The 15,436-nt window shown below is 40.2% G+C and overlaps 1 protein-coding gene across 1 annotated transcript in view; it reads left to right on the top strand.

Annotated features, from left to right (window-relative positions):
• Nucleotides 1-15,436, top strand: part of PDE3A (phosphodiesterase 3A) — an 89,999-nt gene that overhangs the window by 29,388 nt on the left and 45,175 nt on the right. Inside the window, exon 2 of the mRNA XM_017823985.1 lies at nucleotides 13,650-13,910. Within this exon, the coding sequence (XP_017679474.1) occupies nucleotides 13,686-13,910 (225 nt within the window). The 5' untranslated portion in view covers nucleotides 13,650-13,685. The remainder of the gene's footprint in view (nucleotides 1-13,649; nucleotides 13,911-15,436) is intronic.

Below are 15,436 nucleotides of genomic sequence, written 5' to 3'. Positions count from 1 at the left end.
CCCTCTCCCCTTTCTCTGTGCCGTTGGCCCCATGAGACACTAGTGGACCATCCAGGAGGCAGTAACCCTTAGATGAGTGACATTTTGGGCTTCCTTGCTCCATCCTCCTGGGAACTCCCGCTCTGCATTGCTTGGCTTATAAGTGAGGCCGTGGCTCAGTTCCAGCAGAAGACCTGCTCTCTGATCTCCTTTCTCGTTATGTTCTCATCAGTAATGAAGGGCTGGCGTCCAGATCATCACCAGTGCTGCTGCTGCCCGAGGGGAAACAGAGTTCAGCCTGCTGCTCTGGAGCCGTGTGGGGTTTTCCACGGCTGTCAGCTTGGTGCAGGGAGAAAAGGCTGCGTTATGTTAAAGGTGGATTCATAAATTGTTTGTACAGAGCTAAATGAACGTCATTTTACGAGCAAAAATAGTTACTGTGTGTGGTTAGTAGTCTGCCAATGGACAGGTTTTATTTAAAATAATTTATTCTGTGCACTTGGTGAAACGTCCTTTAATTGGTTCACATTTAGGCTGGTCACGTAAGCAAGCCCTTAAAGTAGAGTAAAAACCCCTAAATTTTACCTCAAATCAGAACATGGTTTTATCTTTTTTTGACTGGTTACTAAGTACACCCAAATCCACCCAAACCAGGCTTCAGAGTTTAATATGAAATCTTACTTGTAACTTGTCTTGTCTGCTTGTTTTTAGTTGGCATGGGCTCATATGGTTGTCTTTATGCACAAAAGATATACTAGTCTTTAGAGACAGCTTTTAACTTTCATTTTCTTCTCTGTTTAAAAAAAAAGTCCAACTAAAAGTTAATTCCTTTCTTCCCAGTTATTTCCCCTCCCTCCATTTAAACTGAGCCATTAACATGTGTAAGTGTGAGGTATGTTACTGTGACTCTGTATAGAACTGGATCATTATACAGTTAGTTATGGCTTAAAGGCATATTTGTATCACGTCAGAAAAACGCCATCCTAATTGAAGGCATCTTTCCTAAAAAGCAGAACAAAGTGGGACCTCATCACGTTGCCATCTTGTGCCACCTTGATTTTATTGACAGGAAATCAAACACGTTTCTTTGATCTGTCGGTGAAGAATAAAGGGGCAGATGGGTAAAAGTGTCGTGCATATTTAATTTGGTTGAGTATTTCATTTTGCTGTAACATCATACAGAGTGCTTCAGCTTTACCTTCCATGGCAATTGTAGCTTGCATTAAAAGAGGAAATGGATACAAATAATTTTTTTACTTAGATTAAGGGCAGGCTTCACGTTCCTGGCAAAATACCAATATGTTGAGCAAGCACTACTGATACGCGTTTTCTGTTCTGCGTTAGCATCTTGCCAGGAATGACAGTAATTAAAAGAAGAAATCATTTAAGTGAAGTGATTCTTCTTTCTAGAGAAGGTTGTTTCCTAATGTTATTGCCAAAAAATCTCACCAAATGCATTAGGAGCAGATGAAGGAGAATTGATCGGCAATTAATGTGTTTATTTTACCTTAATAGGATAAATAGGATATCTGGGGCCACTTGTAACACTCAGATTGAAGCAGTTAGAGAGATAATACAGAATTAGGAAGACTGAATCCATATGCTTCATCAGCTGATCTGTCAGAGCACCGTATGGCAAACAATTTTGCTTGTGGTCTGTTTTAACTTGTTAACAAATATGTTTGCATAAAGCTTTGCGATGAGAGATGTTCACCGAGGTCAGTGGTATGAAGTAAAGTGTTTTCTTGTGATGAAACTGGTCTTTTTTCATTGTTGTTCTGAGTTTAACCTCTCAAAGTAAGACTGACTATGGAGGGAGACCTTTAACTTCCATACCCTGCATTTGGTCACTAGTGTTAACAAACCTGAATATTGAAGTAATCTCCAGGGTCTAATCCATTATGGATCCCATTTAATTCAACCATGAGCCTCTGAGCACAAGAGACACACTAAGCCTCTGCAGAAGTCTAATGCAGCAAAAAATGCAAATGGGACACCAGGCTGTTCTGCACGACAAGAAGCCATAAGCTTTTGGAAAAAAAAAAAAAAAAAAAAAGAAGGATTTTGTTTCATCATTTTCAAAGCAAAAATTTAAGTTTTTGCAAAGTTGACATGAATTGTTGTTCCTATCTTTTAATAAAACTCCTTTAAAATTGCTGGAGCAAAACCAAAACAAGTCCTTTCCTTTGCCAGAAATTCCAAACCCAATAATTTTTCTGTCAGAGTACAAAATGGTTTTTGTGTTTCTCTAAAGTTGTCAATACAGTGAGAATCCTTGAGCTGCCTAGTTTGAACTGCTGTTTCTTGTTTGTGAGGACGCCACTGTTCTCTGTGTAAGAGAGCTCTGTGGCAGAATCATGTGATTAGAACTGAAGTGTCATCAGCAAATAGGTCAATACTAATTATTGGGATTACTCCTGGGCTAAAATATCAAGGCTTTGTACCTATGCATCTTTCAAAGTGGTTGATTTTCAGTGGTAAAAGAGAGATTTGTATGTCAAGGCTTCTTTTTTATACCTCCTTTAAGAAATCATAGAAGACTTTTAACCTCTCTGCCAGGACCTGTGAACAGGACCCTAATAGGACTTTGGGCATTTGACTTTAAAGGTTCAGAGAGTCAGTACTGCTGCCGTGTCAGATGGTTTGTGTGCTGAGAATGAAGTGCAAATTTAGGTGGGCTGCGTTTACTTTTTCTCTTTTGATGTAATTTCCGTGTTTCTCTTTGATGTAATTTCCATGTTTCTCTTGTGGCAGTTCATTAACAGTCCTAGTGATAGAGTTTCAGTGGGTCATCTTGTCCTTTCAGATTCAATCTACCTACTCCACTCAGTAGTAGCAAGTGCTTCTATTGCACTGACTGGTGCATCATCACTGATTTCTTACTGGAGTAGATGCGGATGAACCACTAAAGTTCAGCCTCACAAGGGGATTTAACATTTTAAAAAAAAGAAACAGTTAATTTTTATTTTTTTTTTGTTAATATCCACATCCAAGCAGAAAACATAACTCACTGCAGAGAGTTATCATTGTCTGGTTGGGTTGCCAGCATAAGCACCAGTGCTTCATGATCTGTGTGTGTTTTTTGGTCTCTATGGTTCTGTTGCCTTTTGTAAATGAGAAGCCGGTGCTGTTAAATTTAGATGTGAGTTTGAATCCAGGCTTTCCGAAAACACAGAAGTGTTTGGCCCTTATAAAAAAGTGCAGACCCTGAGCCAGACAGTCAAAGTTCAGTATGGTGAGATATTCATGATGCAGAAGCACAGATTGAATCAATCTCTAATTAGAATTGAGAAGCAACCAGGATGTCATAATTGGAAATATTATATGAATTTTATTTTTTTTTTTCCTAGAATGCAAGTAAAGAACTGCTCACAACCTAAAAGATAGGAGTTGAAAGTAAGACTTTTCTTAGGTTAAAACTGCACAAGACAAATCAGTCACCAGCTTCATGGAGGAAATCAGAGATTGCTGAGATGACTTGGAAAACCCTAGAGCCTTTAGCATCCAGTCTGTAGATTATAGGCCATAACAGAGTGACTGAAAATGGCCATCTGATGCAGGCACTGACCTGTTGTTGTGATCAGCTGTGTACCTTATATCTCAACAGGCAAATGTGTTTTTTTTTTTCCTCATTCGTGACAGCAAAGGCAGAATAAGCCCATGGTATAAACTAACCTAGTGTGTCTTTAAGTTGGTCCTTGCAGGTCAAGGATGAAGTAGGTTGAAAGCAGTCCTCAGGGCTTGCCAGTCTGTCAGTTTATATCTGTGCTAAGTGAAAAAAATCATTTTAATATCATAGAAGACATGTAGGGGATAGTGTTTTATTTTTCTTGTATATGAATTACTGTTTCTCTCCGTTCTGATTTTCATTGAAATGCCTGCCTACAAATAATCTAGGAAAGGTGGGGGATTTTCACATCTAGTGCATGCTTAGTGTGCCTTTTGCAGGTCCTGGCTTTAGATGTTGAAGTAGCTTGTTCTTTAGAGAAATTGCAGCTCTGCGGCAGCTATGATGAAGGATTTGGGGGCTGCAAGTCCCTAAGGCTACAGTTGCTTTTCTTAAATGAGTCATAATAGAAGAATCCGAAGCCAAGTGTTAAAGAAAAAATGATTAATTCTTTTCACAGAGGAGTTCGTTAGTGACATAAAGTCACGAGAAAGAGGAGGAGACGTCTGTAACACTAGATGGCTATTAACTGGTATTAGTGTGAGTGCATAAAATCAGAAGAACTAGAATAATGCAAACCACAAGGTCTGATGGAGAAGAAAAAAAAATGTTAAAGTTTGGCCAATTTGGTTGAAGTGAGGCTATTTCTTGACTTTGGTGTGCACAAGATTTATCCTTTTCAAGAGGTGTAGAATATCTCTGCCTGCCTTTGGCTTCAGGGAAAGCAAGTTCTTAAAAATGGACCACTAAATATCATTAGTGTTCTTGGTTGCCTGGAGAATTTCATGAGGTTTTTGTGCTCTGCTGCTACAGCATATGCAAAACATGGCCCAAGATATACATCTGGCTCCTGCTGTCATTTCCAAATCCCTGCCATAATTTCAGTAAGAACAGACTGAATGTTAAAGACACTTTATCTACAGCTTCGCTGATGATTATTTCCTAGGTTCCGATTTTCTATTTATTCTGGTTTTCAACACTCAAAACCATCTTAAAACCTCCCTGAGTTTGCTCTTTTCAGTTTATTCTCCTGATGGCAACTCCTTTTTAGCAATTGAAAATACGTTTGATGCCCTCTGTAGAAATTCTTCCCTCCCTGCCCGCAATCTTTTGTCTTAATTTAGCAGCTGAATTTATTTGTATTATGTTTTTAATGATATTTAGTAATCCTCTTCTTAATACTGTTAAAGAGTTAGTGAAGGACTGAGGTGGATGTGAAATCTTTAGCTGGAGATATTTTCACGCCTATTTCTGCAGCTTGCTGCTAATTGTGATGTCACTTCTCAAGTTGCTTCCCAAAAGAGTCTGAAATACTTTGAAAGGGAGAAAATACGGCATTATAGGGCTCTTTTGGCTTTGTTCTGGTGTAACTGAGACTGTCGAGTTGAAAATGTGGGAGGATTAGTTAGTACGCAGGAGGCAGAATGGTGATTATTGCTTTCAGTGGATCTTTTTTTAACTCATGCTGTGTATTTGGCTGCTCTGTTTTAGTTCACCGTAGAATTAAAATAGCTTCTCGTGCTAAGCAGGGATATTGGAGCTGTAAACTCAAATGGGTAAGATCACCAGGTATTAATAGATGGCATGTCCTCCGCTGTGAGTGCACCCAGTGCCCCGCTCCTGCTGGGTCCCAGCTGGTGTTACTGCAGCTCAAGTTGAGGCTGAAGACAGTTGTCACTGTTTGCTTCACATGAACACAAACTATCAGCTTCAAGCCACCAATTTGTGACCATCTGATGTACAAATTGAAGAACAATAGTGTAAGACAATTGAGGACAGTCTCTGAAGTACAGAATTGTTTTCCTCACTCTGTGTTATTCAAAGCAGATTTGAGCCCCGCTTAGAATTTAATTTTTCCCATCTGCTGTACTTTAATGAAAAGCAATAATTTTTAAAGTTCCTAGTTTAGTTGGAGTGGTGTCTACTTTTTAAATAATAAACCCTGACTGTTTGTGACTGGCTGTGATCCGCTCTACGTTGTCAAGTAGTTCTCCGGGCTGGGGTAATCGTGATAGTTTAATGTTTTTAGGCAGCCAAATAGCACGGAAAGTCCCTTGGAATTGGGTGACTGAGTCCCCAAGGCTCTGCTGAGAACATCAAACATAGTGTCAGAGTTTCCACAAGGTTTGCAAGCTGTGACCAGCGGCTCTTAGCCAGGAAGTTCAGCCTGTGCTGTTGCCTCCTTCCAGGAGCTGCTTTCCCTGGATCCTTCTTGTGGCATGCCTTATGCAGAAGGTCATCACATCTCCCTGAGTGTCTTCACTTGAGCTGGGATTTCCCCAGGAGCCCAAGGCAGAGCACGTGTACAGCTGGTTACAGAATGCCCCTTGCTCCCCATGGCCCACGCTCTGGGGACAATCCTTTGCCCCCTTCTCCTAAACTTTCTAGAGTTTCCCAACTGTGCTCTACTGTGGAGGGGGAAATGTGGAAAATTAAGTACTACTTCATGTCAGTACCAGTGGAGTTAGTTAATTTGAGGTCCTTTCTGTCAAATATAAATGACAGGGAATTAAGTTGCATTGGGTTGTGACCAGAATTTGCATCCACTCGGGTGCAGACTTTCCTAGTCTGTAGGCCATGAATCTCACCAAATCTAATCCTCCCGCTCCTTCAGATTATTTCTGCATCTATCTTTTTACTGCTACTTGGCTGCCAGTGTCCACAAAGATATTTTCTTTTGGTGCATGTAACAAATCTGGAAAAGCTTGCTAGGTGACCTGAAAGTAACAACTGATAGTCTGCCTTGAAAGTTACAGATGGCACCAAAACTGAATAGAACTCAAATGTGTTCTCTGTGTCTCTCTCTCTCTCTCAACAGGTCAGTTTGTCTATTGAGTATGATGTGCAAAAAAATCTCCCACATTTTTTTTTTTAATTTAATGTAGATGTCTTTGCTAAAGCAGAGACAGACTTCCCTCTGAGCAGCTGTGGTCCACCCAGAGAGGTGCTCACCTGAGCCTGGTGGTATCGGTGCAAGCAGTTACCTTGACATCATCACTCAGCAAGAGCGAAGAATAAACATGGTGTAACTCTGAGTTGCTGACTGACAGTGCAGTTTGGATAAATGTGGTCCTTTGCCCCTTGGAATGTTGAGCACAGTGCTCAAGGACCCACGTGCAGCATGTGGAGGTGTGCACACTTAGGGCAGGCAGCATCCTCAGGCAGTTTGGTGGCTGGTTTCTGACAACCCACGGAGGTCATGCAAGGCTAGCTTTGGTTCTGTTTTTCCCAGAGACTATATAACCAAATCTGGACATATCAGGACAGGGAAAGCAAAAGGCCTTGCTGTACCTTCAGTGCCTGCTGCAGATTAAATGGTATCAGTTTACTAAGAATTTTTAGCATGGATAAAAACCTCCAACAGTCTTCTTGTAAATGTCTGAACAATTTTTCTCAAACGCTGAAATAATTCACCCCAGACAAATACCTGGCAGTATATGTTTCAGTCTGAGCTCTTTGGCTGACAAAGCTGTCACGAACTGAAAGGCCCTGTAATGGAAGAAAGTTAGTCAGCTGTAACTGTGAGCTTTCTGAATAGTGTCACCTAAGGTAGAGGTGCAGGATGTGGGGATGGCAACTGCCGCCCCAGACAAAGTGTGCTATAGACAGTGATACATTCCATGGGTTTTATAAGAAAGGGAAAAAAGTATTTCCTTCTCAAACCAGTGTCTCTTTCTTAAAGAATGCTGTTATTTTCATTCTGGTTTTCCAAAGAAAGTGATCTTACATGATCACGCTCCTCTCTGACGTTTTCAAGCAAATGTGGCAGATGGGAAGAAGTTTCAGAGATTATTACCTTCCTAAAAGTTTTATACCAGCCTATGGTGGGATACCAGAGGAGGGTCCAAATCAGTGGCCTTGCTTGGTATTAGTTGACTGGCAGTTTAACATAGTGTGAGCTTAGAGAGAGCCTTGTTTAAGGCTGCTCCACAACATGCATGTGTAGCCTCAGGCAGGGCTGCCTCCTGCTCATTGTGTGGCCTCAGGGCTGTTGCTGAGGAAGGGGGTCATTGCAATACAGTGACTGCTGAGAGGACAAAAAATGCAAGTCCTTAGTGAGACCCATCTCATTAGATCCTGTGTTTGCAGAACTGCTTTTAAAAATTTCCTCTGGCTGCTCCATGATCCTTGAGCTCTGACGTCTTGTGCTCAGGCTACAGACACACTGCATGTGGCAGTCGTGGCATTTTCTGCTCTGCAAATCAGAGTTCAATGTAATTCTTATCAGGAAAGTCTGCTCTTATTATGGTGGTGCCATTCCAAACTTCTTATAACCAGGGTTGAAACCAAGATTGTTATGGCTCACACAAGATCCAGTGTCTTCCCTCATTATGGGATCATCTTTTGTGCTTCAGTGTCTGGTTTACAGTTATCTGGCTCTGGGTGCTTTAAAGATTCAGTAGCAAAGCCAGTGATCACACTGATGCTTGGGAAAGGTTTTTCTTTGATCAATGTGATGAGACAACAGGAAGATGCTATTTTCAGTCCTAGCAAAGAGTGTGCCTTGCAGAGCCTGTGGCTGGTTCACCTCCAGAGAGCAGTAGGAATGCTGTGCCTCAATGAGCCGGAGAAAAGATTCTCGTAAACGTCCTGTTTGCTCACCGGAGAAGAGAAAACCTGAAATCTTGTGTTAGTACAAAATAAGAGAGAAATAAAAATAAAAAGACTTCTGCAGCTTTTAATACAGAAAAGTGAAATGTCAAAGAATTGTATGCACGCTTCTCTTTCTCCTTAGTCATTCAGTGGAAGGTGGAGTAGTTCAGTCTGTGGCGCCTTTAAAATGATTCATTATTTCCATAGAAGCCAATTCATGTTTATCCTTCAAATTGCTCTGCGGACATTAAAATAATGGAGAATTATATTTGCTTTTAATTTTGTTTCCAGACATCTTGGCCTGAACATTTATGATGTGACTTGGAAACTACATCAAATGTTGATTTATAGTTGCTTGTAATTGTGTGAAGATTGAAGATACGTTGGATGCTGCTTATTTTAATTCTTTTTTCCTCCTCGCCTCCCCCATCCTTTTGCTTACAGAGTGTTCTTGAGTGTAATGTGGTGAAAGGCCAGCATCTCTGCCTACAGTGCTTTTCCTTGTACAAGCCACAGCAAATAAAGATTATTTTTTTTTTCCCTAACATGAGGCTGAGTGAAATGAATTGTGGTTTGTGTTAGATAATTGGTTTGGTTTGGGGGGTTTTTTTATACTGAAGTTTTGACTGATTTTGTGTTACCATGATAATCATCCTTTTTGTAGGGTGGAAAGAACAGTATTTTTTAGTTAGGCTGGCTGAGTTCAGTCATATGAGAATCATATACAAAACATCAATGGGGAGGGGAAAGACTTTTATTTGCATTAAGGTATCTCTTAAGTGTATGGATGTCAAATCTGCTTCACAGGTGAGTCAACAGAAACAATTCGTAACCTAAATATATCTATCAGGTCTTATGGCTAAAGGAAATTGTTATTCCTATTTTCCTAAATTCATTTCTCCTACACAATTCTATCTGCTTTTCCCCCTAGCCAGTAAATAACTATTCTTAGAGTGAGTTTTATGCATAATATAGTTTAACAAAAGAAAATTAATGGGATTTTGTGAAATGTAATAGAAAAACCCAACAAAGGTTATGCAAATTTTGAAAGTTTATTTTCCAGTCCTGTTACAGAATCCAAACCAAACTAATCAAACCCAAAAATTCTAAGTGTTCATTAAAATTTGCTAGAATATTGTTTTCATATGGCATTTAAGAATATTCCTTGCAGATAAGTCTCCTGCCCTGACAAAAATTGTCTGTGTGATAGTGGGACATGCTGCTTATGGTTTGTCCTGCAGATGCAGCAGTGTATGTGCTTCTTGGCACATCAGAGTTTTCTTGTGAATTCCCACCAATGCAAACTTAGATGATTGCACAGTTGGCACTGTGAACTATCCATGTCTGTCCCCAGTCTCTGATGCATCCTACTGTGATCTGACCATCTTACTTTTTATATGTGTTCTTTGGGAGAAAACCCTTTTTATTTATTTCTGTACATGAAAAAAAGCCCCAAAACATGTTGCAAGCGCATTTGGACCCAGTTAGGAATTCCAGGTCGTGCCACAGCCTAAACCACTGTTTTTCAACATTATAAGGAATTAATTTTTCTCCTTATCTTAGTTAAAAGTGAGCATGCTTAGTTGATCTGGATTTGTTCCTGCCCTAGAGCATTTCAGTTTTAGTCACTACATGACGTTGCTTAAATCAGGGATGAAGTCACAAATTGAACAGTAAGCCAGTCTTCTCCAAAATTCATGGGAGAGAACTGGTTTCACAATTATTGGCATAGATGAGTAAATAAATACTGACCAATGTGCAATTAAATTCACGTTAGCTTAGCTCTTTGTTGTTCTGTTTTATGCAATGAGTAAAGTGGTTTGGAAAGAATCCAAATCAGTTCATGCAGAGGCTGTGCACGTAAGAAGAAAACTACTACAAAGTCTGAACATGGAATTTATATGCACTTTTACCCTGAAAAAGACACTGTGCATATATATGTGTGCAAATATGTGCATGTACAATTACATCAGTCTAAAATTTTCACCAATTTACTGTCTTGCTTTCACATCATCATATGTCTTTTAAAATAAATTCCAGGTTTTCTTGCCCTTTAAGGAAAGGCATTTTTGTTTACTTTCTGAATAATGGTTTCCAAAGTATATGCAGTTCTCTACTGTTTTGTAGTAGTGAATCTGAAAAATGAAATATTTTAAAATGTTTTCATGCATTCAATTTGTAACTTTTTTAGAAAATAATACTTTAAATACCTGTAATTTTATCTAGTCAGACTAGTCTGGCAGTGCTCTAAATTCACCCTGAGATAGATGAAATATTCAAACTGTTTGGAAAAGAAGGTGCTTTCCTGTATACAAGTACTGTGCAGTTAAATTACAACTTATAAACCTTTCCAATTTAGGATGTGTGTAAATGTACTGAAATTGGTGGATTAGAGCAGTGTTTACCCTCTTGTGCTTTTTTCTTCAAGAGGGATTTAAGCTTGGTCTGTTGTTCTTTTACACATGCCCTCATTCTGAGCGTTCTAAGTATTATGAGCAGTTCAGACAATACTCTAACTATCATATACGCAAATTTAAAGCAGCTCAGTACAATACAGTGATGTTTTTGACTGTAAAATGTTTTCACAGTCTTGTGCAATGCAGCATGTCATGCTGCACGTGTTGATGTTTTGTGGTGACCCTGGCTGGGCTGTGCTGACGGAGTTCACGTCTTGGTGGGGGAAAATCAGTGTGGATGTCCTTACAGGCATGATGCTGACCTCGCTGGGTGTACTCTGTGCAGGCAGGATGGATGGGTGGAGGATGGCTGCATGGGTTTTACCATGCACTTGGTCCTGGCAGAACTCATCACAGCCTGGTGTTATGATTCAGACAAATCTGCTGGGTCCCAGAGTCAAGGCGGGGCCACCGAGATACCTGACAAGGCATCCTCATGTGTTAGAGGCCATGTGGCAGAAAATTCACCATTGAGAAGAAAAAGGCTCTCCCTCTCCCCACTTGGTGCTAATCATGGAGAACAATGCTGGCTGCTTTGCAAAATATTAGTACTGCTGTACAAAATCTGGGCCTCTGCTTATAGCCCGCTGAGTCAGACTTGTTTACTTCATTGAAGTATTAATCTCTGTCTCTGATTGGCAGTCAACAACTCCAGGCTCCAGGCTTAATAGAATTTCAAACCGTAGATTATGCAGTTTTGCTGAAAATATGAGGCTTCTATGGCGTTTTGAATGACATATTGTCCCTCACTCCCCTTTGGTCTGTTTTTCAAGGCTGAGGTTAAGATAGATAATTAATTCCTCCCATCCCAAGCCTTGTCTTTTAATTTAAGAATTTTCTTTAGCATCTGCCAGAATCTTCTGCATGCACTCCTGAGAGGTTAAGCAATGAAAGAGCCATTAAATTAAGTTCAGACATTAATTTTTTTCAGTAGGATGAAATAGCACTTCAATATATCAGGCGGCTTCTGGTTTATGTTATTTCATAGCGTGGCAAAGAAATATGAGAAGAAGCAGCTCTTTCTCTGGTTGCATGGGAGGATGGTGAGTGAGGAGGCCTGTCTTCTGGTTCTTCAGTTTACTTCTGTGTTAGCAAGAAGTAGGACACAAGGAGGGGATCCCGTGATAGCGAGAAGTAGGACACGAGGAGTGGGTCAGTGGAGTGAAACATCTATTTGCCAAGGGGACCTGATGTCCACACTACACAAGTGGGGAGGAGTTTAGCTGCACTCAGCTAATATTTCACTTTCCTCAGAAATACTCTTCTGTTGCCTGTAAAGCATTTTGTGAGAACAAAGCAGTGTCACGCTGTGTTACACTGTTCTTTGTGTTTTGAGGTCCATAAACACTGTCACTGGTGAGTCATTCCTGGATGGGGCTCTGATCACCCTCCTGCTAAGTCTGACCAATTCTCCATATTGTTTGTTTGCCTTTCCAAAAAACTCATATGATCTTTTCACAGACATAACTTCACCATTTAGAAATCCATGTATTTTAGCTTTTTCTAAGAAATACATGAAAGTAAATTAGTACGAAATCTGCTGGAATGATCTCTCTGGCAAACTGCACGTACACCTGCTGGTAAGTCCCAAACAGTAGCAGCAGGCTTAAGTTTATGTGTCAGAAACACAGCAAAGGAAAAATGGTCACTCTTGGAGTGCCTTGAATTAGCAATTCCATGCAGAATTTATGGCAGGTTTTAGTACACCAGCTAGTGAGGCTGAAATGTCACTGCTGCATTGAAATTCCATATGTGTCCTGCCTTTCTAGTTGTTCTGCTTCTGTGTGCATCCAGTCTCACTGTTCTTTTAGTAGGTTTTTAAAGATCCTCAGCCTTTTGCAATTGTATCATATAGCTGTCAATTCACAGACTTGACAACTTTCCTGCTTTTGGCAATATACTGTTTCTTTTATTGCCAATATATTGCCCTGCTGGTTCTCAGGACAGCTGGTAGTCGAAGCTGCTGATTGTGGGGAAGTTCTGGAGAAACTCAAAGATGCATTTACGAATCAACCCTCTTGGGCATGCACCGGAAGCCTCGTGCTACAGCTGTGTTAAATTACCTGTGTGTGTGATGGATGGACTGCACATATGAAGACAGTTTGCCTGGGCCACAGTTGGTTTGTGTTGCATCATTTGCACATCAATTATATCCGTGGTTAGGGTGCATAAGATCTGCCGGTGATAGGAGCTGGTCCCTGATATTGGTTCTGCTTATACATCCGTTAATAATTCTTCCTAAATGCTATATGTTAAGTAGGTATATATTTCAAACCCAAGAGAAAGTAAGGACCATCTTGAATTGGTCATAGAGTAACTATTCTCATCACTTCCATCTGAATAAAATAAGGTTTGAAAAATCCACTTTTTACTCCATTTCATATTTGGTATAGCTGCCCAATATGCAATTTCTTGGAGAAGAATGTTGTTGCCACCATACCAGAATACTATAGGTTAGTTGCATGGTGATATTTTAAAGATCTCAGTATATGCCTGGGATTAATTTCATTCAACCAAGCACGAGCATTGAACGTGAGTTGTTCTAGATGCCTCTGTAGTGAGTAGACAGGCATCTGTCAAGAGAGACTCCTCCCATCCCATCCTAAGCTATGTCTCCAAAATTATTTGTGCAAATAGCCCCTGGCCATTGACTGTGTCTCTGTAGGGAGCCTGAACAATTCATTTGTATGGTTTGTCAGCTGCAGATGATGAAAGCCATGAAATCAGATATGATGGAGTTCCAAAGTCTTTGCAGACTGTGAGCATTATGCCTGATGATCAATCTATTCAGCATCATTCTCCTTATTTAAAGAATTATTTCACGTTATTATTTTTCCACTCTGCGGGTAACCACTTTAACAAAAGTTGTGAAGAGAGTTCACCACAGCTTTAGATAGTGCTCAGCAGGTTGTTCACTTCTGTTGTCTTACATGTGTTGTTTTTCTCTTCTTTAGTCTTCTGGTACCAGTATCACAGTGGATATCGCTGTCATGGGAGAAGCACATGGGCTCATCACAGACCTTTTGGCCGATCCTTCACTGCCCCCCAACGTGTGCACATCTCTGAGAACAGTGAGCAACCTGCTCAACACACAGTTAACCTTCCAGGCCATCCACAAGCCAAGGGTGAATCCTTTGGTGTCCTTCAGTGAGAACTACACCTGCTCCGACTCAGAGGAATGTCCGGAGAAAGGAGAGAAACTGGCCATTCCCAAGGTGAGTACTGGAGCCTGTGTAGCATCTTGTTACTTGGCTCTCCCTAAAGGTACATCACTGGGATTTTTGCTTGTTTGCTTCAGATTAACATCCTGTGCACCAATGACAGCCTACAGGAAAAGGACAGCTAGTCTATCGTTGGTTTCATAGTAACACAATTCCTGTGTATCCCTCAACTCACGGTCAGGTTTACTTTGGTTCAGGCATGTTTAGAAGATGGTGTTCGACACAGAATAGATCACACAGATGGTGTGCATATTTTCTTGCAGCTGTTGGTTGGAGCTTGGGAGAAAAAATGACAGGGAGAAGAGCAAGCAGAAGCCTTTTATCATTCAGACTCACAGGTCTGCCCCATCACTTCTTACACAGAAACTCTCCTCCCACTCAAAAGATTTGAGCCACTGCATGAGGGGTGACTATTGTCGACAACGAGCATTGGGGAAATAAGCAGTAATATGAGGGACCTTTTTGCTCACTTTAAAGGTTAAAATTTGAAATTCTGTATGAATTTCAGTCTCTTCTTCCTTCCCTTAGCCAGAAGTGTGAAACCTATAGTAGTCAACGACAAACTCCCTATTGGTGATCTCCAGGTCTTTGGATCAAGTTTAAAATGTTGCATACCAAACAAACAAACAAAAACATTATCACTGTCATTAGTATGACAACTATTGTGAGCTCATGAGAAGTGGTCTTGAGAAGAAAAAGAAGACTGAACCAAAAAAATCTATTGCTGCTTTGACAGATGGCTTTATAAATGCTCAGGAATCTGACAAGAAATAACCAGTGTTAGCTACCCACGTTTAGCAAGTGAACAGCTAGAGAGAACATATCAGCTTTGAAGTAGTTTGAGTTGTATTTCTGTTGCTAATTAGCTGTCCTGCAAGGCTTACATTTCACTTTTGAAACAAAACCAAAATGCTTTTGTACTGCAGTCTCTCTTCTAAAATTAAACATAGGCAGAGTACGTTGCACAGGCAAATGCTTTTATGTTTTTACAGTTTAAATGGCACAGCCAGCGTTCATTCCAGCATTTCCCGGTATCCGAATTTCAACACTTGTGATTCTTGGTTTTATTATATTTTAGTGTGATGATAATTATTACCCTATTTGCCTATGTAGCAGCTGTATGTATGAAATGGATGTTCAAGGGTTTTTAACCACATTTTCCAATTTATTTTGGTGAACATGTCTATCATGGCTGCACTCTGGGCTCTGAGAGGAAAAGTTAAGTGGAAGAACACTGCCATCACATGAGCAAACACAGGGAGCAGATACCAGTTTGCTGTTGTGTAATACCTTATGAGGAGAAGACAAATGAATGATGAAATGAGCTAATGCTACAGAGAACTAATTTGACTGGAGTTCACTGACCTAAATGTGAATTATGGTTCATAAAACTAATTATTTGCAGTCCTTTATTTACCTGTATAAATATAGATTTAGGGTCTTTACCTTAAACATCTGATACTATTTTGGGTAAGGAGATAGTATGTTAACATATTTATCTTTAAGTTTGAGCTTCAGAA

This window comes from Lepidothrix coronata, unplaced genomic scaffold, assembly GCF_001604755.1.
Source record: "Lepidothrix coronata isolate B3197 unplaced genomic scaffold, Lepidothrix_coronata-1.0 Scaffold107, whole genome shotgun sequence".
Lineage (NCBI taxonomy): Eukaryota > Metazoa > Chordata > Aves > Passeriformes > Pipridae > Lepidothrix > Lepidothrix coronata.
The sequence above is the reverse complement of the archived record's forward strand: the minus strand, read 5'-3'. Positions and strand labels throughout refer to the sequence as shown.